The sequence below is a fragment of the Heptranchias perlo genome, chromosome 32 (genome assembly GCF_035084215.1).
Source record: "Heptranchias perlo isolate sHepPer1 chromosome 32, sHepPer1.hap1, whole genome shotgun sequence".
NCBI classification, from domain to species: domain Eukaryota; kingdom Metazoa; phylum Chordata; class Chondrichthyes; order Hexanchiformes; family Hexanchidae; genus Heptranchias; species Heptranchias perlo.
Window position 1 is genome coordinate 28700419 of NC_090356.1, and position 21445 is coordinate 28721863.

At 44.7% G+C, this 21445-nt stretch overlaps 1 protein-coding gene across 2 annotated transcripts in view; it reads right to left on the minus strand.

Annotated features, from left to right (window-relative positions):
* LOC137301209 (endothelin-converting enzyme 1-like) overlaps positions 1–21445 on the minus strand; it is a 220232-nt gene that overhangs the window by 131679 nt on the left and 67108 nt on the right. The window contains exon 2 of one of the 2 annotated variants that reach the window (XM_067970678.1): positions 11224–11307. In XM_067970678.1, coding sequence (XP_067826779.1) covers positions 11224–11307 — 84 coding nt within the window. Of the gene's footprint in view, positions 1–11223; positions 11789–21445 lie in introns of those variants that run through there. The other variant, XM_067970677.1, reaches the window with a different exon arrangement.

Below are 21445 nucleotides of genomic sequence, written 5' to 3' on the forward strand. Positions count from 1 at the left end.
TAGCACATCACAGAGTGAGTCTAGTTCTGATATCATTCAGCAGGAATCTGGCATTACTGTGCTGTACGGCACAGTCAATAGTACAGGAACACTTGCATGCAATGATAGGAATGTTAGATACAGCAATAAAGGAAGTGACTGCATAAGGAATCCTTTTAATGTTTGACCATTGGTCTATCAAGAAATTTTAAAAAATCTGTGGGATGGATTTTCCTGACCTATGCCCTCTGGAAACACTGTCCTCCAGTGCAAAGGTCAGGAAACCTGTCATTAGGGCTCTGCCCCTTTCACATTGATGTGGGATTTCTGGGGCTCTCTGGGTGGGGGGGGGGAAAAAGGGTGAAGCTTGGCCTAGGCAGGCCAGGCGGAGCGAGAGAGGACTTTCCCAGCCTCCTGCCTCACTCTCCGATGCGAATATTGGCTGGGCACCCCATGGCAGGGGCACTCACAGACATGACGCTGTGATTTGCCCAGGGATCCCTGGGGATGAAGGACCTGTAGGGGCTTGTCAGCAGTCTGAAGGCGTTCAGGTGGGCACTAAAACTTTAACAAACACACCCAGGAATCTTAAATTCAATCAGGATCGTCCAATTGCTGATGAGGATCAGGAGGTCCAGACGTCCAAGGCACGAGAAGCACCAGCAGATCTGAGGCCTGCAAACTGCCCCTTCCATTGGTACAAGGCCCTGCCAGAGGTGTGCCTCTGGACCACCTAAACAACCCAGGACAGGAAACCACAGCGATTCTGGGACTGGATTCTAGTGCCAGGGTGAAGGGCAGCAGGAAAGCCCACCCTAATATCTACATGGGAACATCAATCATACTTCATCCATTGTACTTAGTCACACCTGCAGATATCTCTGTCTCACTTGAGAGTCATAGCGAGTTCAGTACATTTTGTTTACACCAGGATCAGGGCTTTCCTTGATATAAGGGGATTAGGGCAGGCGAGGAGAATAGGTCAGGGCACAAGGCGAGGGCAGGGTTTGATGTGTCGCCTCTTGGCATACTGACAGACTGCCAGAAGCTGGGTCGGGGGATGATAGAAGGCTGTGTGGAGGGGAGGGGAGGGGAGGGTAGGGTTGGGTCGGCCTTTCTGAAAGGGGGCTTTATACTCCTGGTGGTTGGCTAGTTCCATATGCAGTCCATGCATCACTCAGACTGGCAAATACCCTACAGTTGTTGTGTCCACATTTGTTGCCATTAAGAGAAAGCACTGGACAAATTTGCTGGCTATGGAGGACCATATTCTTGTTGGGAGGCAGTGGGGGAGGGAGGCGGAGGATGCAATACCGGTCACAGGAGTCGCCTAGATCTTTATCTAGAAGGAGGCACATGGCCAGAAAAAGAACAGACTTGCGTTTATATAGAGTCTTTCACGACCTCAGGATGTCCCAAAGTGCTTTAGAGCCGATGAAGTACTTTTGAAGCGTAGTCACTGTTAGAAATGTAGGAAACGTGGCAGCCAATTCATGCACAGCAAGATCCCACAAACAGCCATGAGAGAAGCGACCAGGTCTTTTCTTTTTGGCGTTGGTTGAGGGATAAATGTTGGCCAGGAGACCAGGGAGAACTCTCCCGAACATATGCAGCAGAGTTTGTTTGGCCGGAGTTTTGCCAACACTCCAGTCAGGATTGGTTGGGATTCTGACACTGGCCCTCTCATTCTGCTACCTCAGTTATCCTTCATTCCCTCTACTACCTCTCCTCTCCATAGTTTACATATTTCAGCCAGAAATGGGCATTCAACTTCATCCTGGCAATTTGAATTCCATTATTAATGAAACAATTGCAAACAGCAGGAAACGATAGTTTGTTTTCAACTTATTTAAGATAAAACACACGGGCCCAGAAATTCAGACGTGCCCATTTTTGGGCGTGGGGAATGTTACAATCCCTGTGCCTGAATGGTGAGGCCCGAGGCTCCCCCGTTGTTTCAATGGAGCTTGCGAGGTGATGAGAAACCGCCAGGGAAGAATAGTGCACGATCGGGCCACTGCTAACGTTGCAACAGTGCTTAGGTAAGTGGGTCCTGGGGTCAGAGGGATGGGGCCTGGGGATAGCGGTGGCAATTGAGGGGGGGACGGGGGAAAAAGAGAGAAGAAGAAGAGGGGAAGAGAGCAGCGGCAATCGGTTCCTTTAATCCCGACTCCACATGCAGATAAGTTACTTACCTTCTTGGTCAGGCCTAACAGGTGGTCCCTAGGCCTGGTTTCCAAGAGTGCAGCCGGCACTGGCTGCCTCAGGGCAAACCAATGTTGGAGTGAGGGCCTGGAGCAAGCGTTAGATCCTTTCTTTGCATTGGCAAAGGGCTGACGCCTGTTTCAGGTGTGGGTAAAGGATGCCTAATTTTTGTCTTTGCCCAAAATGGCAGTTGGCACACATCTGGCCAGAAATGTGCTTATGCTTCCTGCCTGACATATTGGGGCTGTGTGGACAAATTTCTAGGCTTTTATGTCTCCATTTGTACTTGGGGGTAAAAGCAGAATATACATTGGGTGCCCATTTGATAAGAAATTTAGCCAGTGGGCCAACCAGAAAATACTTTGACTACAGTGTCTCTGTATTATCCAATCTATGCATAACAAGTATCCAGGATAAACGGCCATAACTTCCAGAAAATATACATTAGAGTAATGGCGCATCTACGGCATATGGTTATGGTCTCTTTTGGTTTTACTTTCCCAGTAGCGCACATCATGGCGAGAGCTGTAGGCCAGTGTCATCAGCGGAGGTCAATAGGGAGAGTGAAAAGAAGCACTGACTGAAATTTTCAGGCCTGAGTAGAGAAGTAGCTTGGGGTGAGCAGTAATTATACCACAAACCAATACCATTTAGGGTCATTCCCCAGTACCACAGCTTTCAAATGTTCCAAATATTCCAAATCAGTGAACAATAGAAGAGTGTAATAGATTAAAGTCATCTGTAGGTCAAAAGTGAGTAACAGAATGCTGACTGGAATTTTACAGAACAAATAATTAAAATATGCCACAGCGAGCATAGCAATGGATCAGGAGCAGCCAGGACAATGTTTGATACACACCGAAGGTACCATGGCATGACGCAGGTTATTCAACAGGGACACGTTTAGGAGCAATGGCTCCAATCTGATAATGTGGGGGTTGGGTCACAGTCTGTACAGACAGAATGTCAAGGACAGGGTTTAATTTGATTGATAAGGTTTGTATTGAAACAGTATAAATAGGCTTTAAGGGAGCCGTACACATAGGGTAGTCTCCCGAACTGCATGCGATGCCTGGCCATATTTCATTACCAGTTGCAATTCATGCTTAGTGCACAAATCTTTGAAGGTGACAGGACAAGTTGATCAGGCTGTTAAAAAAAGCAAATCAAGAACCTTAGCTTTATAAACAGAGGCATAGAGTCCGAATGCAAAATCTACATAAATCACTAGGTAGGCCTCAGCTGGAGTATTGTGTCCCATTCTGGGCACCACACTTTAGGAAGGATGTTAAGGCCTTGGAGAGGGTGCAGAAGAGATTTACTAGAATAGTACTAGGGATGAGGGTCTTCAGTTCTGTGGAGAGACTGAAGAAGCTGGGATTATTCTCCTTAGAACAGAGAAGGTTACCAGGAGATTTAATAGAGGTGTTCAAAATGATAAGGGTTTTTGAAAAGTAAATAAAGAGAAACTGTTTCCATTGATAGGAGGGTCAGTAACCAGAGGACAAAGGCTTATTGGCAAAAAAACCAGAGGGGAGATGAGAATTTATAAAAAAACAAACATTGTAATGATCTGGAACGCACTGCCTGAAAGGGCGGAGGAAGCAAATTCAATGGTAACTTTCAAAAGGGAATTGGATAAATACTTGAAAAGCAAAAATTTGCAGGGCTATGGGGAAAGAGCAGGGGGAGTGGGACTAATTGGATAGCTCTTTCAAAGAGCCAGCACAGGCACGATGGGCCCAATAGCCTCCTTCTGTGCTGCAAGATTCCATGATTCTACCACCACCACTGCCGGAATTACATTCAATTTTGATTCCATAATTTCTAGGCTACTTCTCAAAATGTAAAATATTTTATAGAAGGGACAGCCACCAGACTCCTAGACGCCAGTAAAACAGCTCCTTCCCCTCCTCCGTGTTCCTTGGCATGTCAGTCCAACAAAGCACACATTTTGCCTAAACGTTTTAGATTACAAACCCATACCTTGATTGATGAACAATGAATAACTTGGCAAGAAGGTGGCAACACTGCTTTTAAAAAATAATAAAAATGAGAACATAACCAATTTATGGACATGTTGCTCCCTAACTGACCTGTTGTGCTGAGTGAGGGGGGGCGGTACCGAGAGTGTTTAGTGGAAAATTCACAGGGGTCAAAAGGTGAAACCTGCAATGTGTTTGTCACTTATCACATCCAAAACTCCACTTTTTAATAAGTTAAAACTACTGGCATTAAATCTTGGTTTGGCATTTACTGAAAGTAAAACAGAACAGTCCAGCAAGAGGCCAAAATCCGATTTCACAGATCTAGGCTTGGAGCAACAATTGGCTGGTCCTCCCGCCCACTCCGACTGGTTAGAATGACTGGATGCCGGGATCAGAGTCTCTCAGCACCCAGACTGCGCCTGGAGCCAATGTATAAACAATAGGAAGCAGCAGTGCCCAATCCTCAAAATGGTCATTGTTTTTTTTCTACGAGCTGCACTTCCTGTAGCGGTGAAAGATATTATTGAGTTTGTACTCACTTTACACAATGCTAGTGTCGTTTTATTAGGCCCACAGGGATGATTTAGCGTCAAGATACCATTAGCCTCCAAGCTGATGGCTGGCATCTTGAACTGAGGGACAGTGTTGGCAGTTCCTCCCTCCCCAGTATAGGTGGTCAGTTAGGGAGCAAAGACTGGGGCAGCAGTCAGGGGTAACACTGCTTAGGGGTTTTGTTTACAGATTTATTTATTTTAAGTGTTGGGTTAAATGTATTGAAAGCTGTTTCAGACCCCGCTTTCAAACCCCCCCTCCCTCCGTTCAACTACCTTCCATGGCGAAAGGAGCCTGACTGTGTCAAGGAGGATACATTAATGTTCCTTAATTTAAACGTGCAAGAATATACTTGCATTTATATAGCACCCGTCATGTCCTCAGGATGCTTCACAGCCAATGAAATAATAGTCGTTGTTTTGTAGGCACACACAGCGACCAGTGTGTGTGCAGCAAGGTCTCACAAACAGCGATGAGATGAACAATGAGTTCATCTGTTTTTGGTAGTGTTGGTCGAGGGATAAATATAGGCCGGGGCACATCCCCAGCTCCTCTTTAGATAGTGCCATGGGATCGTTTACATCCACCTGAGGCAGACTGGGCACCTGACTCTGCAGCACTCTGTCTGCAACCTTCAGTCTCACCCCTCCAACTGTGGCTGAATCGCTATCAAACTGTGGTCACATTCCTCTATTAACCCACCCTAATCCATCCATCCTTGTGCTTCCATCAAAACTGCCTCATCCCATCAAGTTGCCTACATTTTCATTTATCTATTCAATTGCCTGTGAGCCTTGAAATCTGATCCCACTAGTATGGGCCTTACTGTATTTCCAATGTTAGAATGAATTCTACGTGTGGAATCCCTGTCATTACATTCCTTGCTTTCATTACCTGTTGTGTTGGTGATATATAAAGCTTCTGATCATCTATTTGCCCTCGTTTAGTGACGTGCATCTCCCTTGTTTTGCATCTCAAACAAAAATCTTGGCTGAGACTAGAATTGGGGGTGGGGGGCAGTGAGAAGGGGAGAATTTTGGGAACGAACCCATATCTCAATGATGTGACCAATTCAAATCCAATACTTCTGTCTCCCTAATTACCTTAACACACTGAGTGGTCTCCAGATAGTTCAGTTGCTATGTTGAACCACCCCAGGAAGGCCCAGATTTAACCCGCGGCCTGTGCTACGTCTGAAGGTCACAGGGGATACAAATACCACAATTGGTCTCAGCCTATATGGACTTAGGGGAGAATCAGCCAGAGCTCCCATTCCTGAATTTCATCCAATGGCCCCTGTTGGAAAAATGCACGTGTCTGGATGTCAGGTGAGATCAGAATTCAGCTAGACGATGATGCTCCATGCAGTTGAATAGTCTGGCAACACCATGTCTAGGATCACGTGAAGAATGGCTGGTTGCTTGAGGTTCAGCGCTCATGGAACCGTGCTCCAGCCAGAGCACTCAGGAGAGAGGAAGGGGAGAAGAGAAATAAAAAAAGGGGCATGGTTGTCATGGATTCCTTGAAAGATAACAAGATCCTGATTGCATCTCGTGCAAATGCCTGCACCCATGATGGCAGACTGCTAAGATCACATGGTTTAATTAAACTCACCACCAGCGACAGTGTCACAACTTTCTTGGGTGTGGAGGGGGATAATTCCCACGTGTTCAGGGTAGAGGCCTTGTGGGTTCTGCATATCTCACTCCCAACACACCCTAACCCTAACCCTAACCCCAGAGCATGGTACATTGGCGAGACCATGCAGACGCTGCGACAACGGATGAACGGACAGGAGGGTTCCCTCCCAGTCGGGGAACACTTCAGCAGTCATGGACATTCATCCACCGACCTTCGGGTAAGCGTACTCCAAGGCGGCCTTCGAGACACACGACAACGCAAAATCGTCGAGCAGAAATTGATAGCCAAGTTCCGCACCCATGAGGACGGCCTCAACCGGGATCTTGGGTTCATGTCACGCTACACGTTACCCCACCAGCGAACAAATGTTATCTGTTTTTAATATAATGGGTCATTTGCTGGCTTTCTCTGCCTTCCGGATGTTTCTGCCTCTCTCTGTTTTTTTTCCTGTTTGTTTTTTTGTTGAATGTGTATTCGGGGGTTCTGCAGGTGACACCTCTCTGTCTGAACACGGTGATTGCCTTGGCAACGGGCAGTTGCAGGGGCATTCTGTAAACACCATGTATTGTTCTATATGTATAAATGCGTAGGCTTCGAGGAGCTCCTGAACATTTACCTGAGGAAGGAGGAAGCCTCCGAAAGCTTGTGAATTTAAAATAAAATTGCTGGACTATAACTTGGTGTTGTAAAATTGTTTACAAATGGGAAACAAAGGCAAAGCAAACCTGAAGGGATGTTGTCTTGGGAGCACGTCACCAACCCACCCTCAGACAGGGAATGGTACAGGAAGACTGGGGTGATGTGGGGAGGGGACTCACTTAAGGTCTGTGTCTTTACCAGAAATCAAATGGAATCATGGAATGGTTACAGCACAGGAGCAGGCCATTTGGCCTGTCGAGCCCATGCTGGCTCTCTGCAAAAGCAATCCAGCTAGTCCCACTCCCCCGCCCTTTCCCCGTAGCCCTCCAAATTTTATTTCCCTTCAAGTATTTATCAAATTCCATTTTGAAAGCCACAATTGAATCTGCCTCCACCAACCCCTCAGGCATTCCAGGTCATAACCAAATCGCTGCATAAAAAAGTTTTTCCTCCTGTCACCTTTGGTTCTTTTGCCAATTACCGTAAATCTATGTCCTCTGGTTCTTAACCCTTTTGCAAATGCAAACAGTTTCTATCTTGCCTGTCTATACCCCTCATGATTGTGAACATCTATCAAATCTCCTCTCAACCTTCTCTGCTCTAAAGGAGAGCAACTCCAGCTTCTCCAGTCTATCCACGTAACTGAAGTCCCTCATCCCTGGAACCATTCTAGTAAATCTCTTCTGCACTCTCTCTAAGGCCTTCACATCTTTCCTAAAGTGCGGTGCCCAGAACAAGACACAATACTCCAGTTGTGGCTGAAGCAGTATTTCATGAAGTTTCATCATAACTTCCTTGCTTTTGTACTCTATGCCTCTATTTTATAAAGCCCAGGATCCCTTATGCTTTTTTAACCACTTTCTCAACCTGTTCTGCCACCTTCAAAGATTTGTGCACATATACCCCCAGATCTCTGTTCCTGCATCTCCTTTAGAATTGCATCTTTTAGTTTATATTGCCTCTCCTCGTTCTTTCTACCAAAACTTATCACTACTCTGCATTAAATTTCATCCGCCCATTTCACCAGCCTGTCTATATCCTCTTGACGTCTACCACTAACCTCCTCACTGTTCACTACACTACCAAGTTTTGTGTCATCTACAAATTTAGAAATTGTGCCCTGTACATCCAAGTCCAAGTCATTAATATATATCAAGCAGTGGTCCTAGTACCGACCCCTGGGGAACACCACTGTTCACCACTATGCTCTGTTTCCCGACACTTAACCAATTTCGTATCCATGCTGCCACTGTTCCTTTTATTCCATGGGCTTCAACTTTGCTGACAACTCTATTATGTGGCACTTTATCAAATGTCTTTTGGAAGTCCATATACACAGCATCAACTGCATTGCCCTCATCTACTCTCTGTTACCTCATTAAAAAACTCTATCAAGTTAGTTAAACACGATTTGCCTTTAACAAATCCATGCTAGCTCTCCTTAATCAATCCACACTTGTCCTTGTGACTTAACTGTGTTCCAGATTATCGTTTCTAAAGTTTCCCCACCAAGGTGAAACTGACTGACCTGTAGTTGCTGGGTTTATCCTTACACCCTCTGGCACCACCCCTGTATCTAAGGAGGATTGGCAGATTATGGCCAGTACCTCCACAATTTCCACCCTTACTTCCCTCAGCAACCTAGGATGCATCCCATCCAGACCTGGTGACTTAACCACTTTAAGTACAGCCAGCCTTTCTAGTACCTCCATCAATTTTTAGCCCATCCAGTATCTCAACTACCTCCTCTTTTACTGTGACTCTGGCAGCACCTTCTTCCTTGGTAAAGACAGAAGTGAAGTACTCATTTAGCACGTCAGCCATGCCCTCTGCCTCCATGCTTAGGTCTCCTTTTTGGTCCCGAATTGACCTCACCCCTCCTCTTATTACCCATTTACTATTTATATCCTATAGAAGACTTTTGGATTCCCTTTTATGTTAGTTGCCAGTCTATTCTCATACTCTCTCTTTGCCCCTCTTATTTCCTTTTTCACTTCCCCTCTGAATTTTCTATATTCAGCCTGGTTCTCACTTGTATCATCAACCTGACACCTGTCATACGCCCCCTTTTTCCGCTTCATCTTACTCTCTCTCTCTCGTGTCATCCAGGGAGCTCTGGCTTTAATTGCCCTACCTTTCCCCCTCGTGGGAATGTACCCGAACCATCTCCTCTTTAAAGGATGCCCATTGTTCAATTACAGTTTTGCCTGCCAATCTTTGATCCCAATTTACCCACTGAAATTGGTCCTTCTCCAAATACATTTTTTACTCTAGAATGCTTCTTGTCCTTTTCTATAGCTATTCTAAACCTAATTATCACTGATCCCTAAATGTTCCCCCACTGACACTTGCTCCACTTGACCCACCTTATTCCCCAGAACCAAATCCAGCAATGCCTCCTTCCTTGTTGGGCTGGAAACATACTGATCACACTTTAGAAATTCCTCCCCCTCTTTGCCCTTTACACTATTACTATCACAGTCTATATTAGGAGAGTTGAAGTCCCCCATTATCACTACTTTATGGCTCTTGCATCTCTAATTTCCCTGCAAATTTGCTCCTCTATATCCTTCCCACTAGTTGGTGGCCTATAGAATATACCCAGTAGTGTAATGGCACCTCTATTGTTTCTTAACTCCGTCCAAATAGATTCTATCCTTGACCCCTCCAGGACATCCTCTCTCTCCAGCACTGCAATATTCTCCTTAATCAATACTGCCACCCCTCTCCTTCCCTATCTTTCCTGAACACTTTGTATCCCAGAATATTTAGTACCCAATCCTGCCCTTTTTGAGCCAGGTCTCAGCTATTGCCACAACGTCATATTCCCACGTGGCCATTTGTGCCTGCAGCTCACCAACCTTATTTACCATGCTTCGTGCGTTTACACACATGCAGTGTAAACCTCTTAGGTCATCTTGCAGTCTCTCAGTATGATCCCACCTAATACTGTACTATTTCTTAGTCTAGTGCTATCTGTCTCTCCCAATTCTTTGTGCACCTTGTTTCTCCTTTCCAATGCTACATCCTGGTGCCCATCCCCCTGCCAAATTAGTTTAAACCCTTCCCCACAGCACTAGTGAACTTCTCCACGAGGAGATTGGTCCCAGCTCCATTGAGATGCAACCCGTCCAACCTGTACAGGTCCCACCTCACCCAGAACCAGTCCCAATGCCCCAGAAATCTAAAGCCCTCCCTCCTGCACCATCTCTCCAGTCACGCATTCATCTGCTCTATCCTCCTACTTCTATACTCACTAGCTTGCGGCACTGGGAGTAATCCGGAGATTACTACCTTTGAGGTCCTGCTTATTAATCTCTTTCCTAGCTCCCTAAAAGCTGCTGGCAGGACCTCATCCCTCATTCTACCCTATGTCGTTGGTACCGATATGGACCATGACCTCTGGCTGTTCACCCTCCCCCTTCAGAATGTATCTCACGTGCCACTGAAATGAAATTGCAAACGGCAGGCTGTGAACAACTGTTTATTTGCAAAACGCCTATCGTCAATCGTGGCGGGGCTTGCAGAGCTGGAGGAAAAGCTAACTGGTTTCCAACAGATACCGCTGCACTGCTTTATACACCATCTGAACTCAGCATTGAATCTACTGGAGCCAATTCCTTCAGGGGCCTGGTAGCTTCAGCATTCCAACAGTCCAAGGCTAAGACTCCCAAACTAGAAGATTCGTGTTTAAATTCCAGTCTCTGTCGACCAGTGGCCGTGGGCGGGTTTGGCTGAACTTGGAGACCACCTGTAGGAGAGGGGGTGGGGGGAAATGTCTAGTTGGAGTTGCTATTCATACGTACTGTGCTATCGCCGGTGGATGTACGAATGTTCACAGACTGTACCGGCCTCCCAGTGGGGAAGGATGATGAGGATGGAGGGAAAGGGAGCGATGAACACTAACAGCATCTCCCGCAAAAGGGAAAATAAATCAAACTAAAATACAGAAGTTCCAAGAGGAAATGAAAAGATTCAGGGAAGCATGAAGTGAAATATGCTAAAGGAAAATTGAGACTTAAACATTTTCAATGTTCACTGTGTGGGGAGACACATTTTTGGTAAACAGCAGCAATTATACTCTGAATGAAAGTGGGCTCGGTGCTGTAGAAGAGCCAAATCATTGGGGGGGGGGGGGGGGGGGAAGACAGCAATTAAGAAAGACAATATTCAGTTAGCAAAGCAACATTTTCCGACAGCTGTGTTTCAGAAGTCCTACCTGTGTTCCCTCTGGGTACACTTCATCGGCAGTGGAGTCAATCAGGTCGTCCTCGTCAAAGGTGGCTCGTTTATAGGTTGACATCTGAAGGGCCAAATGGAGAACAGACTCTCTGAGTGTTTCCATATCTCTTACACAGACCCTGGAGACCCGCCATATGATGTAATATCAGATCAGGTGAGGGCCAGAACCACTCTACGAAGCCTACGCAAACTATGTCTCCTGCCGCAAAGATTAGTGTGCCTAATCACACCTGAGCAAACCAAATCCTTTGAACCGCCAACACTGAGCCACCACAGGTGGGAGAAGCTTTCAGTACCAGACTTCTGAAGCAACTAGTTCGACTGAAACACCACTTCAAACAGGAAGCTGCAGTAATTTAGATTCCTTTCATCGTGCTACACAATGTATTTTGTGGGTAAGTGCTTCTGCATTCAGAACCCTGGTTAAACACAAAGGTTAAAAAAAAAAGAACTTCCTTGTTCCTGCACTCCCACATGGGCAGCACTGGAGGTCTTCAGTAAGTAAATATCCTGTTCAAATACAAGCTACAAGCACACTGAGCTCACTTGTCTGTCAAGAGTCTTTTGTTACTTTACAAATTTGTTGCTGCTGTTACCCCAGCAGTATTTCTGTGGGAGGAGCTTGTTAAAACATTCCTAAAGAGTCCCGATTTCCTCCTTCGCTCAGTGGTTGGAGTTATCTGCTGTCAGATCTGACTCTTACCAATAGATTGAAAGCTTAACCCTTTCAGCAACCCACTGGAGCTCTCCCAACACCCTGAAAATGGACCATACAATTTCAATTGAGAGTTTGGAGAAGTGTATTGCATCATCCTTGTGTGCATTTAATTTTCACCCAGTATTTCAATTAATGCTCCCCCCCTCCCCACACTGAGTCTTAAGTTACTCGAACAGGACCTGCTGGGACAACCAGCATTCTGGGTCATCTACCCATGTCCGTCTCTCTGCCTGGGAGACTGGGACTGGTTGCAGGTAGGCAGCTTGAGTTGCTGTTCGAGATATCACAGGGGTTTTCAGATACTACTTTACACATTTTTTAAAGAAGGACACAATTGTGCTCTTAAATGCCTGAACAGCTGTGTGTCAAAATGGAATGCAACACATTACTTACTGGACAAACATTTCACTGTACAGCGCAACGCAAGAACAGGTAGCAAGCAGTTCTGATGACTCAGCGATAAAGGGGCTGATTTTAACCTTGCCCATCTGGAGGAAACCAGGCGTGCGGGCAGTTAAAATGGCCCATGGGATTTACCCGCACTGATCCAGCGGGTTCCCAGATTAACCTGCTCTTCTGCGCAGGAGAGAGGGACACCTGCTAGAAGCTGGCGGGGTCCTTTAAATTTGCAGATCAGGCGCCGATGACATCTCCACACTCACGCCATTGGTCCATCCTCCAGGCACACTGCCTTCCCACAACCAATCGGAAAGGGAACAGACTCCACTCCAATTGGATCAATCTTGATTGTGAATGAAACCACCTTCCCCCAGTATTTTTTTTATAACTAATAAATGAAAGTATTCAAAGAAAATGAAAACACAACTTTGTTTAATGCCCCTATGATTTTTCTCCTGGGTTTGCTTGCAGCAGTGTCCTGGAGATTAATCTTCAATTATTGGAAATAATTGAGGGAAAGTATTAATTGTCATTTAGAAAGGCATGGATTAATCAAGGACAGTCAGCATGAATTTGTTAAGTGAAGGTTGTGGCTGACTAACTTCATTCAATTTTTTTTTGAGGTAACAAGGAGGGTCGATGAGGGTAGCGTGTTTGATGTAGTCTACATGGATTTTTAGCAAGGCTTTTGACAAGGTCCCACACGGCAGACTGGTCAAAAAAGTAAAAATCCAGGGGATCCAAGGGAAAGTGGCAAGTTGGATCCAAAATTGGCAGTGGCAGGAAGCAGGTAATGGTCAACGGGTGTTTGTGACTAGAAGGCTGTTTCCAGCAGGGTTCCACAGGGCTCAGTATTAGGTCCCTCGCTTTTTGAGATATATATATTAATGATTTAGACTTAAATGTAGAAGACATGATTCAGAAGTTTGCAGATGACACAAAAATTGGCCGTGTGGTTGATAGTGAGGAAGAAAGCTGTGGACTGCAGGAAGATATCAATGGACTGGTCAGATGAGCAGAAAAGTGGCAAATGGAATTCAATTTGGAGAAGTGTGAGGTAATGCATTTGGGGAGGGCAAATAAGGCAAGGGAGTACACAATAAATGGTGTAGAGGAACAAAGGGACCCTGGAGTGCATGTCCACAGATCCCTGAAGGTAGCAGGACAGGTAGATAAAGTGGTTATAAAGGCATACGGGATACTTTCCTTTATTAGCCAAGGCATAGAATATAAGTGTAAACAATTTTACAACACCAAGTTATAGTCCAGCAATTTTATTTTAAATTCACAAGCTTTCGGAGGCTTCCTCCTTCGTCAGGTAAATTTACCTGAACATTTACCTGACGAAGGAGGAAGCCTCCGAAAGCTTGTGAATTTAAAATAAAATTGCTGGACTATAACTTGGTGTTGTAAAATTGTTTACAATTGTCAACCCCAGTCCATCACCGGCATCTCCACATCATAGAATATAAGAGCAGGGAGGTTATGCTAGAACTGTATAAAACATTAGTTAGGCCACAGCTCGAGTACTGTGTACAGTTCTGGTCACCACGTTACAGGAAAGATGTGATTGCACTAGAGGGTACAGAGGAGATTTACGAGGATGTTACCAGAACAGGAGAATTTTAGCTATGAGAAAAGATTGGATAGGCTGGGATTGTTTTCTTTGGAACAGACGAGGCTGAGGAATGATTTAATTGAGGTGTACAAAATTGAGGGGCCTAGATTTAGGAGAGAGGTCAATAACCAGGGGGTATAGATTTAAAGTAATTAGAAGGATTAGAGAGATGAGAAATGTTTTCACCCAGAGGGTGGTGGGGATCTGGAACTCACTGCCTGAAAGGGTGGTAGAGGCAGAAACCCTCAAAGCATCAGATATGCACTTGAAGTGCAGTAACCTATAAAGGCTACAGACCAAGAGCTGGAAAGTGGGATTAGGCGGGACAGCTCTTTTTCAGCCAGCACCGACACTATGGGCCGAATGGCTGCCTCCTGTGATGTAAATTTCTGATTCTATGATTCTTGGAGATTCCAGGACAATCCTGGAGGGTTGGCAGCCCTACTCTGCTTTGGCACTACCAAGCCTAGCGCTGAATACGGTGCCACCCACACCAATTGCCATCCCCTTGGTTGCCAAATAAGTTCCTTTTTCAAAAAGGACACCAACAGTCTAAACAAGTTACATTGGCAAATTAATCAAGTGGAAAAGATAGAACTGGGATTCTTTTCTCTAGAAGAAAGGCTGAGTGGTGATCTGATGGAGGTCTTTAAAATTATGAAAGGGCTTGATAGGATAGACGTAGAGAAGATGTCTCTGCTTGCAGGGGAGACCAGAACCAGGGGCCATATATACAAGATAGTCACTAATAAATCCAATAGGGAATTCAGGAGAAACTTCTTTACCCAGAGAGTGGTTAGAATGTGGAACTCGCTACCACAAGAAGTAGTTCAGGTGACTAGCACAGATGCATTTAAGGGGAAGCTAGATAAACACATGAGGAAGAAAGGAATAGAAGGATATGCTGATTAGGGTTAAATGAAGTAGGGAGGGAGCTCGTGTAATGGATAAACACCGGCATAGATCAGTTCGACCTGTTTCTACGTAAGTCACTTGCATTACAACCAGGAAGGGTGGAGGACACAACGCCTTCTACTGGCTGACCTCGTTCTCCTGGTTGGGTGTGGTGTAAACACCATGGACTCATTATCACGACAACAGCTAAACGTGACGCTTAAATGGAGATGAAATAGGCTAAGGGAATGTTTACTGATCAAACACTTCCAAATCATAGAATCACACAGTGCAGGAGGCCATTTAACCCATCGTGCCTGTGCCAGCTCTTTTTCAGAACTATCCAATTAGTTCCACCCACCCCTCTGCTCTTTCCCCATAATCCTGCAAATGTTTCCTTTTCAAGTATTTATCCAATTCCTTTTTGAAAGTTACTATTGAATCTGCTTCCACCATTCTTTCAGGCAGTGAATTCCAAATAAGAACACTTTGCGTAAAGAGAATTCTCCTCATCTCCCCTCTGGTTTTTTGCCACAGCTAAAAATATCAATAATCTAACAGAAAAGTCAAAAGCACAAAAGAAGATTGCTCCTTTTAGACAAGGGAGCTGTCAAACTGAATGTAATTCTTGTAATTTTCAAAAACAGTCATCATTTTCCTGTCTGAATCACATATTCTCACCAATAGAGCTGGAAGTTAGCATTGGACCAAAGTTAGTTGAACTAACATGCTTAGACAGAAAGGAGGAAGAACTTTTATTTATATAACACCTTTCACAATCTCCAGACACCCCAAAATGCTGTTCAGGCAATGAAGTACTTTGAAGTGTAGTCAACGTTATAATTTAGGAAACGCAGCAGCCAATTTGTGCACAACGTCCCACAACAGCAGAGATAAATGACCAGATCATCTGTTTTAGTTCTTGGGTGAGGGACAAATTTTGGCCAGGACACCAGGGAGGACTCTCCTACTCTTCTTCGAAACAATGCCATGGGACTGCTTACGTCCACCAGAGAGGGCAGTCGGGATCTCAGTTTAACATCTCATCTGAAAGAGAACACCTCCGATAGTCCAACACTCAACACTAATGTCAGTCCAGATTTTCTGCTCAAGTCTCGAGTGGGATTTGCACCCACAATCTTCTGATCCAGCCTTTATTCAGTACCAGTGACAGCCTTAGCTCAGTGGTAGCATTTGCCTCAGTCAGCAGCGCACAGGTTCAAACTTCACACCAGGGGCTTGAGCACATAATCTAAGCTGACTCTTCAGTGCTGCACTGTCGGAGGTGCAGTCTTTTGGATGAAGCGTTAACCAGAGATCCCATCTGCCTGTTCGGGTGGACATAAAAAGATTCCATAGCACCACTTGTGGAAGAGCAGAGGGTGTCGTCCTGGCCAACATTTCTCTCTCATCTCGAGCAGAGCACCTGTCTGTGGGACCTTGCTTTGTGCAAATTGGCTGCAGCATTTGCTTACATAAGAGTGACTGCACTTTAGAAGTAATTCCAAAAGATGTCCTAAAGATGTGAAAAGGTGCTATATGAATGCAAGTTTGTTCTTTCCCTCAGACACCAGGGACTCAATTATGCAAGAGAATGAGGCCACAAAATTATATCCCACCACTTTGTTCTATCACACATTACTGCCAACATACCTTTGGTGGCCTAGTCTAAATCAATGTTGCTATGGTGGCACCATTTTAGCTACATCCAATAATTTAAGTAGAAAAGGATTTACAATAATCACCCAGAACACCAAAGGGTGTGAGCTGGAGGAGACGTAGGGAGGAGCGGAGAGACTGTGGAAGGACTTAGACAACAGCACAGATTCCGAGATCATTATCAAGCACTCTCTGGGTCAGGTATAACATGGGCTAGATACAATAAACTGCACTTTGATTCCGCTCCTATGAAGCATCATTATATATCAAAAAGTGACACCGAGCCGAAGGAGGAGACATTAGGATAGGTGACTGAAAGCTTGGACAAAGAGGTAGGTTTTAAGCAGAAAGAAGAAAAAGGCAGATAGAAGTAATAGGCTCTGGTCCAGAGCGGAGGCAAAATGCACACAATTTGGGCACAGGGACACTCAAGTCACATAGGCATGGCAAAGATTAGACTCGAGTAAGGAGCTTTAGTAAAACTTGTTCTAATCTGCTACATCAATTTACCCCAGCATCAGGAAAGAACCTTTGCTACAATCACCGTTATATTTTCCCTTTCCCACACCAGCCATCCACTGATGTGTCTCAGTAAAATTCCCCATCAGTTAGAGGACAGTTTTCCACCTTGCATACATGGTCAATGGGACCTGGGCCGAGGCTGTCCGAAGTCATCTCATGCAAAACCCTGACAGCTCGGGTTCCCAACTCTGGTTGGACGTATTCCTGGAGGTTTCATATGATCTCACTTCCAACCAACCTGCCCCCACACTCCCGCCACTGGTCACCCAACATGTCCATCCTTGCAACACCCCCCATCCCATACCAAGTATAAACAGATTCTGTTGATTGGATGTTTCAAACAGCCAATTTTCCCATCTCCAATATTTTTACAAACTAATAAATGAAAGTGCTCAAAGAAAATTAACATATAATTTGTTATACAAAAAAAAACAATTTTGTTGTTGCCCCCATGATATTTCTCCTCAGTTGCTTCCAGGCCAATCCTGGAGACCTGGTGACTCTACTGAGCCACAAGAGAGAGAGACGACCAGTTTTGCAAAGCTTTTCACACTAGAATGCTGCAATTAAAAACCAAGCAGCAAAAGGAGCTTGGACCTGGGTACTGCTGGAGCCTGGCCTCCTAAACATAAATTCAGGTTAACGGGTATTGAGCAGGGAAAGATATTCTGGCCCTGGTAACTCTTGGGAGCCTTGTTAAGTGGATAATCAATCTCCCAGATCAAAAAATAAACATCATGAATGTGTTACAGTTGAACTTTTAACACATTGTGCCGACTTTATAGCTGACTACTTCAGGGAGATTTAAAATCCTTACAAGATTTACAACTTACTGTGGAAGAGGCTGCTTTTGATACTCTGAAAAATAAGTTCCAATTTTTTTTAAAAAAAGAAAAAAAAGACAGAAGAATCATACAGGCGAATAACTATCAAAACGGTCAACAACCAATGCGAAATTCTGCTTTGCAATCATTCTGGCTTTATTAAGCAAACTTTTGGCAAGAGAAATCCCCTCTGCCCCACTCCTGGGCTGTTTGTGCAATGAATTTGCCTGTAGTTTGTTAACTCTCTGATTTGAACATGCATACAACGACATGTCCTCATTGGGTTGGTGCATCAATCCCCTTTTTCTTCATTAATCACGGAGTTTTACCCTGTATGTGGCAATTGGGGAGAGATATCTTTCTAAGCAATCACGGCCTGATTTGAACCATCTCCCCTGCACTCCTGGAGGCACAGGCTATTACTGGAGACTGTTCTCTTGGTGCCAACTGCTCCTTAGTGCCTCGTCCCAGCGGCCAGGCTTCATGTGCGAGTTAAACAGAGCCTGTTGGCAGGTCAATCCACAGTGGTCTGATATCATTGATGGACGACTATGCCAATTGTCTCCATTTCCCTCAAGCACTTGTTGGCTTTTCTCTCTCTCACACACACATACACGCCATCCCATTTACAGCCTCAGTTTTCAGCCCTCGTCTAGATAGAGATCAGCAAGGACAGGGAAGAATTATTAGATAATAAGCATGAGTAATGGGTAGCTGGAAGTAAATACAAGGCAGAAACCTAATCATGGAATTTAATGAGGTCATAAACCAAACGATCCAAGTTTGTGAAATTTAGTTTTATTCTGATTTTAAGCGACTTTTTGCCTGGAGTGACAATTGATGGAAATGGAAGCCTCCACCAAACTTCATCGCTCTCTACTCACAAAAGGAACATAGGAATGCTGGATGAAAAAATACTCAGGTCCACCTAAATGGCCTTCTACCATCCTGGAAGCTGCATGATATGACAATAGAGTTGTTGACTAAATGATAGCAATCAATCGTTATCAATTAGTCTACAACAGGCCCAGACATGACACGAGGAAAACCCCAATGGTGGAGAGCTTCGGGAACCATAGGTCCAAAAAGTCATCTTTTCCTTTACTAAGAGGACTAACTACCTTTATCCAGAATTAATCAGTAGGTCTTCTTTCAAAAAAGAAAATTTTCTTCACTGTTCTCCCAACCACACCCCACCCCCACCACTCAAGTTGTCCCCTCCCCCCCAAGCCCAAAGCTGGTGACGAATGGAGCTGAGCAAACAGCAGTACTTTGTCCAACTGTCCAATTTTCACATGGGAATCTGGACAATGTGAGGTATCTTAACCGGCAAAACTGAACCCAATTCTACCTTTGCACAACTTCAAAACATTCAAGTTGAGAGGGAACTCTTCCTAATCCTTTACACCTCACTAGCTCAGGGGCAAGAGGTTAATTAGACTGCCCCTACCTTTGACTGACCTCAGGACCCTGCTGCTCTGTTGGGCTCAGTATCACATCACATGGTGCATTTATCTCAAGCCACTGGAGATGTCTCAAACTATAAACAGGGAATTTTACATCTGGCATACATTTTCTAACATGGAGTTGTTGGACATGCAATCAGGCATAGCTGGGGCAAGTTTTGCCCCCAACTCATAATTTGGCCCAACACATTTCCCCTACTGCTTAACCTGAGCCCACCTGAAAAAATAATCAGCACCACTCCTGTCCTTCAATATGCAACCATTTAAAAACTATTTAAACTATTGTGCATCTGCAGCATTTCACGCACTGAGAATTCACTAGCGTAAATATTATTAACATGCTTGCAATTAAGACAGGAGACAGTTCCTCAAATCACAGGTCTCGTGAGTGAACTGCAGGTGTCGTAAGTGTTGTGGTAATTAGGTGTGGATTGTGGTAAGCCCTCTAATGTGGAACACCTCAACTTCCAGAAGGCATGAGATACAGTTCCACACGAGGCCATTAAACTCAAAGCAGTTTAAAAAAGGAATGGATCTGAAAGTGGCTGAAAGATAGAAAACAATCAGTACTCATTAGAGGGGAGAGGTAGGGGAGTTCAGAGTGAGGTGCCTCAGGGCTCGGTGCAAGGGACACTATTCTTTCTAATTTACATACATGACCGGGACTCAAACTTAATGCAAAGTGGTCAAATTTGAAGCAGTTACCAAACCATGAAGGACAACGGAATCAGAAGAGGCAGCTCAGAAATTGCAAAATACGTAGGTGGGCAAGGCAATAGTGGATGAAAGTTACAATAGACATGTGTAAAGTGCTACAAATAAAGAAAAATAATCAACACATTGATTCTGTGAATGGTGCTGAGATAGACAATGGTGAAGCTGAAAGACATCTGGGAGTCTTCGTTGACTCAACATGTCCAACCAACGCAGAGCAGCAATCAACAAAACCAATAGGATGTTGAGCTACATAATTAAAATAGTACTACTTAGGCCAGAGGAAGTAATGATCAAACTGTACAGTGCTCTGGTCAGACCACAGCTTGAACACCCTATGTCCTGTGTTGATCATCAAGAAACAAGAGACATGGAAGCACTAGAGGTAGTTCAGAGAAGAGCCACAAGGCTACCACCTCATGTCAGGAGTGAATTATGAGGAAAGGCTGGTGACACTTGGGCTATTCATCCTAGAAAGGGGCACCCAAGAGGTGATCTTATACAGGGTTAAAAGATTGTTGAGGATGTAGAAAAAGTTAACTCTTGGAATATCACTTTAAAAATCAAACTACGGGAGTAGAACCAGGAGACAGGTTCAAACTAGTAAACGGTAATTTTAGGACTGATATCAGGAAATTCTTCACACAGGAGGCAAAAAAACACAAATCATTTAACAATTGGGATCTCTCTGAATGGATGAATTAAGGTAGGCTGAATGGCCACCCTTTGTGACACTGTACAGCTCAGTACTGAATGGTCTTATATCTACCATGACTCATCTTAGTTTTTAAAGCTATGAAAAAAGGTGTGGGTTGTTATAAAAGTCTAAAAGGAATAAAACCAGTCAGGCCCTGATGAACAAGAGATAAGAATAGACATATCTCTGGATGAGCATCAAAATTAAGCTAAAGGAGATCGTAACAGACATGTTAATGAGGCCGAGAAACCAGCCCGTCGCTGGGGAATTGGTACCCAATTTACCATGCTCACTTAATTGCCTATGGGACTACAAAATGCAATATGTCTTCCCACCTTTGACAGCACGACAGCTGGAGAAAGGCAGAGCTAACGGCATTATGCAAGTGACGTACAAGTGATTTGTTCAGATAAAAAGTAGAGGACAAGTGTACAAGACACGTGTCAGGCTAGTCAACACAGCTTTTAAGAACTAGCATTGAGGAATACTCCTTGAGCAGCTGAGAGAAATGTTAAGATGGGAGAGAGAGTGACCCTGCACCAAGCCCCACTCACCCATGCATTGCCCCCTCCCTTCACTCCACCATTGGCAGCCATGTCTTTAGGCATCACATGCTCAAATGCCCCCACTCCTCCTCAAAACCTACCTCTGACTAGGCTTTTTGATTACCCTTCCTAATAGCTCCTTC